This window comes from Metopolophium dirhodum, chromosome 7 (genome assembly GCF_019925205.1).
Source record: "Metopolophium dirhodum isolate CAU chromosome 7, ASM1992520v1, whole genome shotgun sequence".
Lineage (NCBI taxonomy): Eukaryota > Metazoa > Arthropoda > Insecta > Hemiptera > Aphididae > Metopolophium > Metopolophium dirhodum.
In genome coordinates this window covers 9,788,548-9,808,279 of record NC_083566.1, presented here as the reverse complement: position 1 = coordinate 9,808,279, position 19,732 = coordinate 9,788,548, and the positions used below count along the sequence as shown (strand labels likewise).

The 19,732-nt window shown below is 30.5% G+C and overlaps 1 protein-coding gene across 2 annotated transcripts in view; it reads right to left on the bottom strand.

Annotated features, from left to right (window-relative positions):
• Positions 1 to 5,706: 5,706 nt before the first annotated feature.
• The window catches only part of LOC132949292 (fork head domain-containing protein FD4-like), a 49,646-nt gene continuing 35,620 nt past the window's right edge, over positions 5,707 to 19,732 (bottom strand). For both annotated transcript variants that reach the window (XM_061020106.1, XM_061020105.1), the window contains exon 3: positions 5,707 to 6,225. In XM_061020106.1, the coding sequence (XP_060876089.1) occupies positions 6,199 to 6,225 (27 nt within the window). In that variant the 3' untranslated portion in view covers positions 5,707 to 6,198. The remainder of the gene's footprint in view (positions 6,226 to 19,732) is intronic.

Genomic DNA, 19,732 nt, shown 5'->3' with positions numbered 1-19,732 from the left:
CAACAAAAGTACTTAAATCGTACTAAATTATTAGTATATATAGGTTTTAGTTTAAAAAAATCATTGTCTTATGAAAAACTAGGCATTAACCACAGTAATTAAGTAAAAAATGATTTTAAAAAGTTATAATTGTTTGAGACTTGAGTGGTTAACCACTTAACCAACAAACATCATTAAAAATTATGACAAAATAAGAACGATATTAAATATCACAAAAGTATAAGTAACATACCTATATAGATACATTATACATTTTTAAAATATTAAAATACTCTTCAAAATAGTACTCTTGTAAAAATCTAATTATACAATAATACCTATTACAGTATAGGTATTATTGCCCCGTGCCCCCGTTTAATATATTATAAATATTTTCTGACGTTAACTGAAAATATATGAAAATTAATTTTTATAGATGATGTTTCATCTTATATTTATATGGAATTTGTGGTATTGGTTCTAGAATTTAGAAAAGAGAATTTTAGAATGAAGATATAGCTAATCAAAAAAATACCTGCCTAGTTCAGTGTATGAAATAACACATATTATCTATTATTTTCAATTTTATACATGCCTACATGTATGAACAATAATTACAATAAAAAATTAAACTAGTTATATTTTTAAGTATCTTGAAAATTATGTAACCGATTACAAGTTACGAATTGAACTTGGCTAAGTAACTATTCGATACCTACGTCATATGTATAACTGATTACAGCCCAACCCTATCTGGTATGCACACACTACATGGTATAAACCGTATACCTACCGGCTACCACTATTATAGTAATACCCGTTTACATACACGCAAAGCAACGTGTTTTTGATTAATCGTAACACCGGTGACTTGCGTGTGTGTCAATGTATTATGTATTATATGTATGTACATTGTACGTATATTATATTATATTGTAATCAACAAATATATACGGCTAGAATTTGTTCTTTAAACTCGAAGGGCATATTATTATATATTGCGCGAGTGTTAACACATAATATCGATCTCTGACTTTTCACAATACGCGTTGTTGGGTTATTGTAAACATTACATTGTTACAATATAATTGTATGTTATAATTTTATACTATATACCTAGGTATACACGGCGCATTGAGAACTGGCCGTGACAATAATCGCATCAAGCACACGGTTGACCGAATAAGAAGAATATTATTGTCGAATAAAACACTTTGAGTGGAATGGAATCTAGTTTACTCTCTCGTGTGTCGGACTCGCTATATTATATCGGAGCCCAAAAGCCGAATAAAAATAATATTATAATATTATACGTATAATGCACGTATTGTATAAGTCGCTATTCGCTTGTATATATAGGTAGGCACACGATCTCAGTTCAGTGCGCTTATTATTATAATATGATAATATAATATATTTATTTCACTGATGCAGACGTCGGTCAACGGCTGCAGATGTGCAGATGTCATCGAGTTGATCATTTCTCTTTTACGAAATAAGTACATAATATAATATGTGGATAGCTTGTATATTGTTGTAGACAGTATATAATATGGACATGGATTTATGCTCGAGTCCACGGTCCGTTATTAACGACCGCACAAAAATAATAAACCTTTGTGGTTTATTGAAAACGTATAACGTCGTGTCAGTTTAGTCGATTGTATGAGGGCTATATAAGGGTGCCAAGCAGCCAAGCACCATGTATTTTAGAGTTATCACCAGGGCTCGGAACTTTAAGCGCTAAAAAACAATGAAATATGTGCATACGTATGTACTAAAAAAACGCAAATATGCAGTATAATATGCATATATTATTTTATAAAATATATATATTTTAAGGTATAATTATAAAAAAAAAATATTTTTGGATCATAAATATTTTATTTATATTTTTTTTTGTTGATGATTTGGAGCTGTTATACTAAATCTATTCCCAGAATCCTAAATTTAAAAAAAATAGAATTTACCGAATACAGCGATTATTAAATAATGTTAGGTATTAATTAGTAGTTATCCAACATATTTACATCACACATTTTTCATAGTATTTACAATAATAAAGTACTGCATTGATGCAGGTACTCCAAGGGGTTATGATTGGTTCTAGAAGTAAAGGGATCTCCGGTGCGTAATTTTTGAAAATTTGTATACGTGATGGTGCTTTTTTAAATATTTTTTTTGCGTTGGCTACGATTTTACGAACAGTACCAAACTGATTTCGTATACTTCCTCTGAAACTCTATAGAGACCATGAGCAGCACATGTACCATTTTAGAGTAGAATGCGTTCAAATAGATTTCCCACATTTTATCATATACGGTACTATTTATTTGTAAATCATTTAATTTACAATATTCAATTATTGAAAACTTGTTTATTTTTGTTGATTTCTAAAACGCTTTAACATAAAATGCATTTATATACTCAAAATCTTTAAATATGCAAAATCACATAAATTTAGTAAAATATGCAAAAATATGCAACATAAATTGTTGTATTTCAATAGTATGGTTCATGAAACGAATTTGTATCAAATCAGATTAGAAATATGCAGCTTCCTGAGAAAGATGCAAATGCATAAAGTTCCGAGCCCTGGTTATCACTTATCACCCCTATAGTATACCTATTGGATATCATGCATATAATATTGTCTTGTATAGCTGATTTTGAAATATTTTCAATTTACGTCGCAGTCAACATTTATAAATTATAATATTATATTTATAGCTATGGCAGATTCACAAACTGTAATCACTTCCTATTTTTTAAGCTATTTTTTTTTTATTTCTCTTTAGAACATCTAAGTTAGACATGCCGTTTTAATATTTTATATTTCCCTCATTTTTTTCTGGGTGTAATTTGATGTAAATATATTATGTACATTTATATACCTGTTATATAGGTATAGCAGGGCACTATATGATTATTTGATGGTACCTATATTATATATACTTACATACGAACAGTGAAGTTGTTTCTTCTGATAGAGGGGAATATTTATTCTCTTTCATAACATTTTCAAGTATCATAAGCTATTCAAATTTAAAACTATGAATTTTCAATATAGATACCTAACTTACAAAACAATTTACAATTGATGTTCATGATTTTGACGAATTATTATTATTATTATTATTATTATTATTAATTAACCCGCGGAAACTTAGGCCATTGGGTGGTTTTTAACTGTAGGAAAGGGTACTGTAGTTTTTTGTAAGCACGTGTGTTTTAGTTTGGCAGAATTTCAAATTGGGCACCTATAGGTTTTTTCCATGCCCGGCCGGGGGATAGCAGCCTCGCTCTCCAGACAGATGTCTGCCCGGGGAGAAGTGCGCCCGTGACCGAGATTCGAACCAACGACGCCTTAGTCCGCTCGGCCACCCCGTCCCCCTTTGACGAATTTTATCAATAACAACTTATGAAAAACATGTACCAACATTTTTAAGTATTTTAACATCAGTAGCGTACACAGATATTTTTAATGGAGGGGGTTACATTAAAAATTATATAGGCACCTATATTATAATGAATTATTTTTTAAATTTTATTCACTTTTATAGTTTTATATATTATCCAGTTTTCCCGTGGTAATTTTTTTCTCCAACTATTTTTAAAATAACAAACTTTTAATTTTCTAATAGAAATCACCCACTAAGTTTAAGATTCAAGCATTTTTTCTGATCCTACATGTACTAAAAAGATGCTAAAAAAACACATATATGTGTTTTCAGTACGTTTTTAGTACACTATAGTTATAAATTCACATTTATCACGAAATATTAGTTAAATCAATTATTATGTTATAATATAAAAAATATATATATAAATAATAAAATAGGTGGTTTCACTATTGTTCGCATAATCGCTCAAAATTAATCAGTCATGTTGATAGCGATGCGCATTCACGTTAATTTTATTTTATTGTATAATATAAGAATTTTTATTAATTGATTTACATTACTTATGGTTACAAATGAGAAAAGATAATGAAGTATATATAAGGTTTTTAAAAATATAATGTTGTAGGTGCCTATACATAACTATTGGCTTGTTTTATCCTGCAGAAAGCAAAACCTTTTGAACCGTATTCAACACAAGTCAAATTTGGTAAGCCGAGCTTATTAAAATATATATTAATATTTATTTGCATATTTTAATACCTCCATCATTGCCCTAAACATTACATATTATTTAATTTATGGCGTGTGGATTACTGCAGCAGGCGATGTTTACCAATTACCATCATCGTTCATCGTACCTATTACCTATATATAATAGTTTTAGAAAATCGTTGGTTTTCATTCATATTTTCTACTATTATAATATTATCATGAGCGGTGAGCCACTACCTCCACTAGTGTTATTATATTAGTATTATATTATTGTTATCTCTTATATAGCGGTCAAGTCGTTTCCGACAACGTCGGCGCAGTCGCAGTGGACCAACAGACGTTGCGGTTGTAGCTGCGGATCTATTCCTCTTCACGAACCGATGGTTCGATTCCGCGAATCGTGCCACATTGAAATTTCACAGGATGACCCGACAATGCTAATGTGCGTACACCGGCACTTGGTCATTATTATTATTATTATCATAATTTTACTCGCTTGCGGTATATATATATAGCACGTCGTCGTGTCCGTCCGAAAAGCGCATTTCGGCGGGGATTTTAATGGAGGTTGTTATAATATTGGCCACAAGACGTACAAAATGTATTAAATTACGTGTATCGCGCGCGCCAGTTGACCCGTGATAATTACATGGTGTCGTGGTATCCCATATTCGATGAGCATAATATTATGATACGGAGAGAAAGAAAAAGATTTTCGAGCAGGTATATTATGATGATGGAGATAGAGCGAACGAGTGTGCAGAGCGAGGCGGCGTGAAACGTCAAATTGATAATCGTAAAAGGAAATACTATTACAACGAAAGAGATTATATTTTATTTGCCATTTTTAATTGCCATGCAAAACAGTGCAGTGGAGACACTGTTGTGGTTGTGTTACGCGCACGTTTAGATATCGCATTGTGTGCTCGTACGAAACGATCGACGGCGCAGTCGTTGGGTCGTGTTGGAATGGCCGCAACGGCGTCTTAAGGTGGTCGTTATACGTCGTCAGGTGTATTAACGTTGTTCGTAGGTACGCGTCTTATAATTTCATATGCGTATTATAGTAATAATGTTATGCTCGCGACCGTACATATTATTATTTATTATATTCGCGTGAAAGCAGCGAACGAAATTAAAAAGAAGTTTTGCCGTTATAATGTAGGCACCAGCTATTATAAATATATTAGGTGGAGTATAGGCACCTCTATACATAATATATATATTTTTTTTAACAATAATGTTTTCGGCAAATTAACCGTAGCTGCACGATTTCTCACCCCCCTCGACAACGCAAACGATTCCGATACACTGTTATTAATCCAACGCTATATTATCATCATAATATATAAAAGGTCTCAAGTTGAAATAATTATTAATTTTCTCCGAGGAATTATAATAATTCACGTTGTCGCGTGGTGTTTTACGGCCGACAAATCAATTGTATATCTAAACCGCGTCAAAAACCACATTATACAATCATAATACAAGCTAATATTACATTATAATGTATGTTGGTGTGCGGTTAGTCGAACTGAACAAACTTCAATATTGTCCGACTGTTGTGTACATTTGCTTATAACTAATAGTAGGCACAAAATATGTCGTATGATTTGTTTATTTATGTTTTTTTTATTTTATTTATAATTGAAGCAAAAACATATTAATATAAAATATTATTATTATATTTGAATACATTTTCTTAAATAGTTATTTAGAATTAATAACAACTGGCAGAGTTATCTACACCATCATTAAAACACTACGGACAACATTAATTCATAAAATACAATAGGCACTATAATAATATACAGACATACAATATAGGTAGGATCTAGATACTATAGTAAGTTATACATCATAATGTTTTATTAAAGCTACGATATTATTATTGTTTTCTATAAACACAAATAATCATAAAAGTTTTTCGTCTATAATTTGTTTTATATTGTATACATTTATTTTAATATTAAAATGCTATAATAAAATATACAACAGTATGAACATGTACATGATATAATATACCATTTAAAAGTCTATATGAAACAGTTATACAACACGGAAAATAAGTTTCATGCCTCGTCTCGTCTCCTCTTCGCAAAATTTAATGGTCCAACCATTGTTTCCAAACCTGAAATTAAAAAAATCAATCAATTAAGTTTTCTATTATATTACATAGTTGAAAATCAAGATAATTTAATTGATTTGGGAACTTTTTTTATTAAGTCTTTCATTAATTGTAGTATATTTTAAACGGATCACCCTACTCGTGGAGGTTTTTATTAACAAATCAGACACGATATAACTGTCAATATATTATTATTTCAAGTCTCTAACTCATTATAAATATTAAGATTGATCCGTCTATAAAAGGTATAAAGTAATAATGAAAATAATAGGTTTCTATGTATATTTTATAACATGGTGTAATTTATATTATTATCTTAAAAATGCATAATATGGTGAAGTGATGAACACTGAACAGTCTATTATCAACTAAATTCTGTTTAACTTTAATTAAGCGTCAATAATATTTTTGTACTGTATAATATTATTTTAAATAAAAATATATTTTATACATTTTATAAATAACGATAAATTAATAATGATGAAAAACAAGGTTAATATGATAAAACAATCATCAATTGTAATTTAATTACAGTACTAAAAATTGTGCATTAGTTGGTTTTAAAATTTGATAATACTTTTTTTTCCATTAATATACGGTGCTATTATTTATAAATACGAATGAGTTAATTAATTTAAGTATCACACAATTTCCGGGTATTGATTTTTAAAAACAAATGATGTGTTCTATTGCTTTTTATCGATACCCTCTATACACCGTATGTACTCGTACTATGTTTTATCATATTGCTTTTCTAATAATATTTACTGTAGATAAAACGTTATAACATATCAATTTGGAGGAATAAAATAAGGAGCGACCACGGAATTATTTTTTTTATAAATTTGGTTTTTATACACACAAAGATAATGATATATATAATATAATATACGACGACGGTCGCGGTGTAGGTATATAAAATACATAGGAATTTCAACTTTATTATATTATACAAGACAGCGGATAACAACGTAGTACCTATATAAAAAAAAAAAAAAATAGAAATACCGAATCGACGGGTAAAAAAAAATAATAATACCTAATAATAATAAACGTTGCTGTAAACTAATAATAAGCCGTTTTATATGGCGATTAGCGTGTGTGTATAGAGGTCAGAAGATGTGTCTCGTACACGAATGCACCATGCCCGTCGTCTAATATAATATAATATAATACCATGTAATATTGACGTGTATAACTAATATTTAGATTATAGTTTTTTTTTCTCTATTATTTTTTATACCCTTGAAACACCGCTCAACGCACACACAATAATATACACCTTATAAATCCACTGCCACGGTGCACGCGGCGAGGTCACCTGTACGGATAACCGGATTGTTTTAATATCCGAAAATATTAATTTATCACTGAGTCTATATATACCTATAGAAGTCAATTAGGCATTGGATTGCAGTATTAACGCCATTAACCTCGGCTACGAAATCGGTTTTACACAATTTTTTTTTTCCGATTCGCGTAGAATCTTCACTATAAATATGATATTATTATAGGCGGCGCTACGCATTCAAACATACGCGGGCGCTGTATTGCAGTTATTCTATAGATCAAACGTGCAATGCAATTTGCATAATCCTATAATAATGATGTTATAACATTAAGTTTCTCTGAATTCCAATAATATAATATGTAATATAAATAATATATTATGAATAGTATATAATATGATTTTATTATGTATAATGCATATAGTTATGTAAATGCTGAAAAATGTGCAGATGAAACACTAATGATTTTGGTTTCTTTGATTAGGTTGTTTAAGTATTTTTCACAGAATATTGAAACACTCGTATTTTCTACGAATAATAAAAATAGCGTATGAAAAAAAGTCTTCACGGGTAATGTACCTATATTTTTCAGTTTTTATTGAAAAATATAAAATTATGGATGCAGTTATAATATACATGTGCATGTACATCTTACTGTATATCTTACTGGAAATAATAAATAAACTGCAACTGTCGAAGAATATTTTCCTCTATGTCTAGATTATTTTTCGACTAATCGAACTGTGTCTAAAGCAGCGATTCCCAAAGTGTGGTACCTATAAGGGTTACGCCAAATGTATGTAAATATTGAGAAAATTATTTTATATTATACTTGGAAAAAAAGTTTACCTAAATAATAGTTACTAGTCTAATATTGCTATAAAATATTCGTTCTACTTCTTCAGACATTGGATTTCCACGAAACACGAAACATTTTCTCAAGGGTACAAGTTTGGGAACCGCTGGTCTAAAGTACGATACAGTAAATGGCATACAGATTTAAATTACTTAGACTGTGTGTACAATTGTCGTCATTAAAACGATCGTCTATATAATTGATCGAATACGTGCGGTCCAAAATTGAGGATTATTTCCGCAGAAGACTAAATACATTTTGAGTAAAATATATTTCGCATTAAAAGTTTGTTTCATAGGTACCTACGTTTCAATCAGTATAGTGTTCATTAAATGAAAATATAATGGAATTCGATTTAAGTTGACACTTTAGAGTGGCATGGCTTCTAGATTTGTCAATCATTTTACATAATTTTTTGTTGGTCAAGTGGAAGCTGCAAGAATACGGAATGATTGTTAAAAACTTTAATAGATAGACTATACAGACATACAGTATACACTATATTATGCTTATGAATAAAGGTGTATTTGGAAAAAGAATGTTGAGGCCCAAAAAACATTTAATGCTAATCAAGACCCGCAAAATATAAAACATGATGATACCCTGCAGATAAAGCTCGATTCTAGGTGTCGTCGACAAACACAATAATAATAACGATATGGTGGTGGTTTAGGTACTTGTAAGGTAAGTGTACGATCTAAAGCAATAACAATATGTACACGATCACGTATATATGTATAAAATATAACTATAACACGTCTTGTGTCGTCGCGGTAATGGCCAAACTACGTTTACTACATACATATAGGCACAACGCACATGCACACGTGGTGGTCGTAATTTACTTTGGGCGTACAAGAATAATAATAATATTCCATCGGGTTATTTATTTATTATTATTATTTCACCGCGTTCTGTGAGGACGCGACGTGTGTGCATTGCCCTCGTATACGAACACGCAGACGCGTAGGTACCTATAAAATATATAGTAATATTATTTGGGACGTATAATAGGTATATATACGGCAGAGAGCCCGAACAGAGCAGACAGCTTGACGCTACGGCATTCCATTTAATGGTACAATAATATATAGACACACACACACACACACACACACACATACACACACACAACACACGTCTCGTAGGCATATTACACACACACATATAATAATATTATATTATGCGTACGCATTGTAGATATAGCAGCGCGTTATTATATCATGTGTGTCTGTGCGTCGGTCCGATGGTGGCGTACACGTAAAACTATATACACACGACGACTTCTCGACCGACACTATGTTATAATATTGTATATAATATTGTTATATACTATTATACTCGCCCGCACGCGTATATGCCAACAAAATAATACTTAGGCGTTAGGTATAAATATATTTATGTGTAACTATTATTGTATTAGCCAATTATGTATATAACTAGTGGTATACGATTGCGTACGATAATATTGTCCCTTTTGGTAGTATAGCACGATTCGGTACGTTTGAACGATATTATAATATTATGATATATCTACCAGCATATTTTGCTGACCCTTAGAAACATCACGATTGCGCACGAAAATGAGTGGAACGCGTTGCCAACCTGTACTATTTATTACAATATTTTTTTAATTTTCGAATATAATTGTTCATATTATTTTTTAATAATTCATATTTTAAAATAAACATAGCAGGTATACAATGATATTATGAGGAACACGGATACGGCACCCAGCGATCTGCTGTCGAATTTTGAGACCTGCCGGTGTCACGCGTTTCGAAAATTTCATCGCGTAGATAATTATAATTATAATTCTACTTACCTATATTAAAATATAATTATTATGCATGTTATGCGTACATAGATAAGTCAAATTATAAATGCTATAGGTACATGGGTGCAGATGTGCAGTACCTACGATAATAGTTCAGTTCGCGGACGACAAAATGGCCAAAACCAATCGTTAAAATATTATATCGTACGCTATAACCACGATTCGCCAGCCCCTTTTTATTAAATTAAAACATTTATAACTCTCTCGTATTACGGTAGATACCTAACCGACTCGCGACTATACGCATGTACAGCTAAAAATTGAGTCTCCGGTATATAGTGATATTAAGATGTTCGTAGAAGTAGGCATAGTAAGTACACTGTAAAGTGTATATACACAATATGTATAGGTTTACAGCTCATTATTATAAAATAAAACAAATAACAATAAAAAAAAACCTATAATAAACACGATTTCAAAAATTAACATATTCGCGACGCTCATCAGTTATTTTTTTAATAATTTACCACTCTAATGATGCAAGATTTTTAAGAAGAAAAATTAGATTCGTGTAGTACGACGTATAACGTACCGATAGGAATTATAGTTACGTACCGACTCTTATCGAAGTCACAGTCCGATACGAGTCGCTTGTATACTGCACGCGTGTGACTCCTTAGACACTCAAGTTGAAGTTGAAACAATACGTCATATCGATACACATTTCTTTTTTGAAAATCTTGATGGTAAGAAACTGTTATAAGTTTTCTATTCAAGTACGTTTGTATGAAGTATCTTTTTTAAAAAGAAGTATTTATATATTATATTCTCTGGATTATGACACACAATTGAAAAAAATAATGATAATATAGGTAATATTATAATAACATAATCCTACAACCATAAAGAAAAACACTTCGTTCGTGTCTTATCGAATATGACATATTATTATTAATTTTAACTCTCAAAATCCAGCTAATTATTATTTACACTGAAAATATAATATACTAAAAATATTATAAGAATATATGATGAGAATATGATATGGTCATACAATATTTCAAGATATATGCTTCGGCGTTTGTAAAAGTAGTGGACCATAGTTTACTAGTGTACTAGCATATAATATTATACATCAAAATATATACAATATATGTACAGTGTACACGTCATTATGTTAGCATAAAATGCCGGTAGTGACAATCACGACAAAAGAATCGCTTGATTTCAATATTATGAAGAATAAGTATAGGATATAGCCGGTGTAATGTATTGGAGATTTAAACATAAGCATTCTAATTTGTATAGTATCCTGTTATATACCTACATAAGTACTTATTTATACTTTACGCTTATAGTGTACACAGTATACCCATAAAAAATATAAGTATATTCATATTAATCGTCTTGATAAAAGTATATTATATAAATAAATCATAAAAACAAAACGTTAACGACTTAATTGCGTGTTAAAAATTAATTTTCATAGGTTAACCCGTTGCAGGATATTTAAATATTCCAGAGACCCTCCACGCGGCAAGGTATAGTGTATATTATTATAATTACAGTATAATCGTATATATATATATATTGTATAATAATTAATAAATAATCAACAAATATGTTTTTTTCGAATTACACATCATACATTTCAATATCACATGTATATGACAATACAAATTATAATTATACTACACGTATATATAGTAGGTACCTGTAGTAATTAGTAACGTAAATATTTGATTATAAGTTGGTACTTTTTCTACAATTTAATAACCGTTCGGGGTACCCGTTTATTAGGATATTCATTAGTGAGTTTTGTGCCGTTATAATTATCGTGTGGTAATAATAATTACAGTATTTATTTTATTGATCGTTAATGGTTCGAAATGTCAGCAATGGCCGTTGATGCTTAATGATAACTTAAATAAAATGATTTATGGGTAGGTACGCTAATGAGGTAGTTGGTATAATATAATGTCATACCAAACCACCTTACAATGTATTATATTGTGCCTATATGTTTACATTGTTCATATATAGGCACAGGTACCGTGGATCTACGTATAAGCAATCGAGATGAAGCCAGTCGTTTCAGAACAGTTTTTTAATGTGAAAACCCCGCGGTAATTTTTATCAGATAAGTGAATATATTATCTACTAAATAAATAAGAATATAATTTCAATTTTTCATTCTATTGAATGAATTTGGAATAATAATATTGTAACTGCAAGTATTGAATGCATGATGGTTATTTTAATTTAATAGTGTCATTTTCAAATAGGTATACCAAATATGAAATATATATTATACAATTTAAGATTAAAAAAAAATAAATAATATTTCTTCTATACATACGACACATTTAAATGATAATTTAATAACACTACGCGTTCAATAGTGGTAGACAGATAATTTGAAAATTTGCCAAAAATTAAAAATATCAATTTTTCGATTATACGCTATTTTTTATAATAATTTATAGAATTTAACATTAATTGCTACGTTTAAACATTGAACTCGTATTGTATAGAGAGATACCGACTGTAAAATATATATGCATATAATACAACTATTTATTTAATTCGATTAACGATCCAAGGTTTAATTTCATATTCTCATAGTTAGGTATACTTTTAGTATTAATACATGCAATGTGCATGTATAATATATTATGTATTTATTAATTAATTATTGAAATTTAACTACTATATAGGTACGCGTAGGTATAAAATACAGGTATGAGAAATTTTATTCCAGTCGTTTATTATATAATAGTAATTTTGAGTTGATAATAAGACGTATAATAAGTAATAACAAATAAGTTTGGTAGTATCAGGAATTCAAGGAGGAAAAAATATTTTAGGTGTAGCAACTAACAAACACGATTAATACTCAATAATATGCTATACACTATTCTTTATTTAAAAATTAATTTTGTAAAATTTTAACTATAGTACCTGATGCTGAGTAAATATAACATAACAGCTATATAAATTATGTCTTGCACGTAACACATATTATGAATAACTAATTTGTAATAATTACATGTATTATGTGAATCGTGTTTGAACAAATTTATATTATAGGTAGGTACATAATTAAAACTAATAATGAGCATCGATGATGAATACTATATATTTTGTACTCTTGATTAATTTGGCATAAATTTTGAGAACAAAAATTTGTTTGGATCATTGACATCTCTGCTCTCTCTCTCTCTACTAACAATTTAAACATCGTAAAAAAATAAAAATTAAATTTATCCATGGCCAAAACACGACGGGAACATCACACGATTGAGAAATAGATACAATGATATTGCATGGTGCCTATATACATAGATATAGTATTTATACCTTGTACAGTTGTACTTATATTATGTAGTTATAAATTTATAATATAGATAATTTCCATTACGCACTGCACTCTGCACTTGCATTTGTGCGTTAATAAGTGTTGTATCACATTCAATATTGCATTCATGTAACTGTATCGGTCTGTCGAATTTATATTTAATAATATATATGTATAGGTACTATGTTGCATTAATAATAGTGGTGTGAGTGTGCGCGTCCGTTTAGACTTATAACACAATTTGTTTAACCGACTCTGATAAAATAAATGAAACTATATTATGTGCACGGTATACCTATAATGTATAATATATTAGAGCTAATCGACTCTCGTGGCCACAGCGGCCCTCGGGGGCCACCAGCAAACGTGTTGAGGCGTTCGGTCGCTTTTGAAAATTGTACCGCTAACATAGGTATATTATAGTAAATAATGCATTTTCAAATAATACTATTAATATGATTTTGAATATTTTTTTTCAACTTGTGAGATTAAGAAAATATATTTTATAATTTATATAATTATTATATATATAATGTATATAGATATAGGTATAGGACCTATACTATAGGTACTGTTTAAAGCCTCCAACCTCGGACGTATACTATATAATATATCCCCTGAAGTCTATAGTATTATTATTATTATTGTACCGATACTAGATGTTCGTACATGCGCAAATATCAACAGTGAATAAATATAATTATATTTATATATATATATAGCTATCTGTAACAATGTGTACATTTAAAAGTTATAGTATGAACGTATTACATATTAGAGCGATTCAGGAATGAATAGTAGAATCTGAATATCTTAATTACCAGGAAATTTGAATGCCCAAATCCGAACTTCAATCAAAATACCTGGATTATCTGAATAAATGCACTTCGTTATGAATAATATAGAACGTAATTCATTTTTAGTTTTATAATTTTATATTTGTATAGAGTAAAATTATTTATTATATTAAAATCTTTTGTTGTTGTATAATTATTCTTGTGACGCTATAATGAATATTATTTTAATTGGTATTTTGATTCATAATTTGAATTTCTGAAATATATATCTGTATATAATAATCTTTGCTATCACTTTATACATCTAAATAATCTATAGGTCCAACCTTTAATAACTGTAAGCTAATAACATTATAGTTGATGCTTCAACAATAAAAATAATATAATTTTACAATGATAGCATTGTATGTAATTAAGATATAATAAAATATTTTGAAAAATGGATCTCATTTAAAATGGACTGTGGAATACTAATTATATAATAAAAAGGCCACTGGCCTTAGATAATAAATATAATATTATGTAAGAACCTACCTAAAAATTCAGTTTTAAGTTTCAAATTTATTATGGATAATAAGTGCGTATACTGTACTAAGTGTTTAAAAGCCGATATTTATTATGTACTTTTTATTTAATTTCACTAGTTTTTTTTGTAATAGAACTCTAGAAAGAAACATTTTGGAAACCACTTTTAATTTAAAAAGTAAATGCATTCAGGTAAAATTATATTGAATTCCCTCTGAAATAACCTGGGAGGCAGTATGATTAAAAAAAAACGGGTGAACAAGTTTCTTATGGGAAGTATAGAAGAGGTGCAAAGAATATAATCTCAGTAAATCAGTAATAATATAGAGCGTTAAAAATACTGTTGTAACACTAAAATAAATATTTTCGTTTTCTGACTTTTCTCTGGTCAATTTTAGGTAGCAATTAGACCGACAAAACCGTAATAAGATTGTAAATTGTATACCCCATATACCTAAAACATATACTTGTACAGTTGTACAGTTATTAATATAGGCATAATACATAGATACTATGCATACATATTACATAGTATAGTTGTTTAAATATGTCAACTTTGACACTAAGAGAAATATTTATATAAATAAAAGTTAATTTGTCTCTATACTTTTTGTCATTTTATCCGGTCATGCATATGTATAGTTACAGTTAAATTATAATATAGAGTGTATCTGGAAGATGTTTAGATCTTACATATTATTATTCAAATGAAAATTGTATTGTTAAATTTTTCAATCTAAGATGCGCCCTATTATATTATATTAGGTATTTATATTCCTACGTAATTACATTGCAGCACAATACATCGTTACACTTTTTGTACCTAATCACTTTATGCCTAATATAATATGGCATTATGGCATGGCCTATAATATAGGTACCTAATTTATTATGTACACTGTACATTCGACCGTTTATCAAAACCAATTTCGGCTAATCGTGTATCAGAAGTTATAAACTCTATCGGGTTTTTGGATCCTCCCACTTTATTATTATTCAGATCATGGCTAAGGTTGTCCATTGTCCTCACATACTATTTTTCTACCGAAGAAAAGTATTATTATTTATTATATAACATTTTTTTTATATAATAAAATGACTCGTACCAAGGTATTTTTAACGTGTTTTAATTAATAAACATTATTTAATGGAGATTGCAAATAATATTATAATCGACTATATAATAAAAATCAATAATTTATTATTCGTTTTTTTATTTTAATATAACATGATAATACAAACAATGTAATAACTTGTTGATCTCTATGACATATATGTATGTGACTCTATCTAATATTACTATACGTCTATACCATGTAGGTACAATGTGTATATGTAGGTTTATTATGTAGGTAAACATTAAGTAGGTATACACTATACAAATCAGTTGAGTACGTACACACAATGTACACAAGAACATTAATCAAATACTTAACTACGTTGTATTTAGGTACCGAACACGGTGCCTTCAACACAATTAGGTACGTTGTTAACTAATCTGTCCAACAAACCAACAAACGTGGTGCCAAATAGAGTAGGCACATACGATGCCCGCCATATTGTACTGTTGTCTGTTTGTTTAAATAATTCTATTTTAAACGGTCCGTCAATTACTCATCAACGAGCACGTATTACAGACGGACGAAGGTACAGACAACAACACAATACAACACAATAATATTACGTTATATTATAATATTACAAGTATTATAGGAGTACAAGACACCGAATGTTCATACAACGGAATACAGTAAATAATACCTAAGGCATTCGAATTATTGTATATACTTTGAACTAGAACTTAATAATATAATATTAATAATACCATAATAATATTTTCAGAAAATGTATAAACTGTGTTTAGCCGTTTAGTTACATGTTATATTTATTTATTATTAAATTGTAATATATATTGTGACTATACAATACTATAGATGTAATGAGAAAACATGAAACGCTCAAACCGCATAATATAGAACAGCTACTATAGTAAATAGTAATTTATTATGTATACATAATCTATAGGTTGCTGCATTGTGCGCAATGAGTTCACCAATATAAATTGTGTAGGAATACATTACCCATAATGATATATTTTTAATCAAACCGATTTAATAATATTTACGAAACCATAAAATTACACACGTAAAAACAATAATTACCCGCAGCATAAAATACAATTAGGTTAACCGTGGTCTGAAGCTTGATTTAAATGTCTCTCCGCTACCTCAACACCACTTGAGGCGCGAGTCTGGAAACATTTCGACGCATACCATATTATGTATGGTAGATTATTAACACGGATGCGTAAATGTAAACGCGTGAAATTGAATTAGATTTATATCGTGCGTTGCGCAGTTATATACATATATAAGCAATATACATTATAACATTATAATATGTATATACCGAAAATAACAAGGCGCGGACTGTGGAAAAATTTCTGTAAAATATTATACGCGCAAAAAGTTCCGCCGCGGTGATTACCATACCGCGACTATTATCATCGTCATCGTCATCATCATCATCATCGTCATCGACGTCGTCGTTTCTATATAATATACATTAATTTCATATATACTGCAAATGCATATAGACCGCATGGGTATAATAACTTCGCACCACACAAGTACAGACTTCAGTACCTGGCTCTATATACATACGACGGCTGCCACGCTGTATACAATTTTTCTCCTTCTATATCTTGTACGCAAATATTATAATAATATTACAATATCGTGCAGTTTATGTGTGTACCCGCAGTAATGTTATCATCATATATGTGTACATAATGTACTCGATTATATAGGTACACGAACACGTTTTGTTTTATAATTTTTTTTTTTTCTCGTTGCGCGTCGGCGAGCCATTAGCGATCAACAAACACACACGCGGTAGACCGGGCAACAAACAGACACACACACGGTAGACCGGGAAACACACACACACACACACACGGGTATACATACGAATATAATATCATGTGTTATATATTTATATGAATAGGATCATGACGTATACTGCAGAGAACGACGATGAGGATTGAGCAGCGAGAGACCGCTCTGCAAGACGTCCGATATGTATAATATTATACTATGCTTGTTGTAACGCGTACCTTTACATAATATAATATTATATGGGTGTTACGGCGCGGGCCAGAGGATAGTCGTATGATCTACCTACCTGTACCCGTGGTACCTATATAGGGAACATTATAATATATCATAACATGTAACGCGTACGCATTATACACGGATACTACAGGTCCAGGTGTGGGGCAATTAGCCGGTGCCCAGTAATTAGGGTGCGCGAGCCGACGCGGCGGACGTGATGCGAGTCTGTTCCCCGTCTCCCCCCTCCACCCCCCGCGCATTCCGCCGACGCTTCTTCGCCACTCCACGCCGAGACGGTCCGCGCGCCCGTCGGAGGTGGACGTGACGGGTTTTTCTTCCGCTCCCCCGCTCCCATATCGTCACCGCCGCCGCCGCCGCCTTGTCTCTCGACTCGTGGTGGTGCATCGGATCGTCATAAATACCCACATCGTGTGTATAAAACGTATGTAATTCGACAATAACAATCGGTACCTAACCAGGTGTTTACACACACACTGCCCATATGGGTCCGGTAGCGTATTTACACGCGCACACCGCTCCGCAACATCACCGCAGGTATGTTATATCGTATACTGCAGCACGCCTGCACCCCAAAATAAAATATTATTATGATGTTATATCATGTATGTAAGCGTGCGTAGCCTGTTGCGGTATAAAATACGCTCCCGCGGAGGATGCCGGATTCTAGAACGCCGAAATGAGTTGGATGTGAGATCTGTAATGTATAGCTAATGCCTATACTTGCAGATATATTTACAATCTCGTCAAGTTGGTAGAGCTTCTTGTATTCAATTACTTGCAGGCAAGTTATATTATGCAAAACAATATATTATGGGCCCACTCATTGGTGGCTAAAATATTTTAGACCCCTAGATTAATAATTGATTATTACCTCTGACTAGGCGCACCCACTCATTTGACGATACATTTTTTTATCAGTTTTTCTTTTTGTTAACTAAAAGAAAACAGACGCATCCCAAACGGCTCCCATTTAAAAAGGTATTACAAACAGGTACATTTCCAAACACCAAACGGCTGACGGTAATACCGGTATACCGATTTAAGGTCGATATACCGTATACCACCGTTGTATAATTTAAGTTTAAATTGAAAAAACATATATATAAATTATAAATACACCTAAATTAAAAAGAACGGGGGCTCATTGGAAACATATTATTGACGAATTTTCATCGATTGAAATAACACGCAAAAAAATTGTGCTTTACATATTTTTATACTTACATACATTGTTTTATGATTTTTTCATATTTTTTAACGCTAAAATTCACATTATATAATTTTTATAATTTACTTAGACTATAAAAAAAAAAACTAACGCATTTTTAACCACAGCGATTTCGATCCTAAGTCAGAATTGGGAAGGAATTTGTGTTATAAAAGACCGGAGCTGTTTGGGAATTTACCTTTTAATAAAAACGGAAGCCGTTTGGGAAAGACAGGAGACGAATGGGCTACGTCCATGAAAACAATATCAAAAATTTGAAAACATAAAATTACCTAACCCAGCCATCTCGAATTTCCCGATAATAAATTGTGTCTGAGACGTCCCGAGGTTTAAAAAAAAATATAAATATGATTGTATAAATGAAATAATTAGATAAGCAATTCAAACATAAACCATTTATATCATAAAGTATAAAGAATAACTTTGTTGGTTTTTTCTCATTTCTTTTATAGATGGATAAAAAATATGTCCAAGACGTTAATTTAAAACTATAAAAAATTATAAATCATGTAGGGTTATTATGTTATTCAGTAGTCTATAACTAGA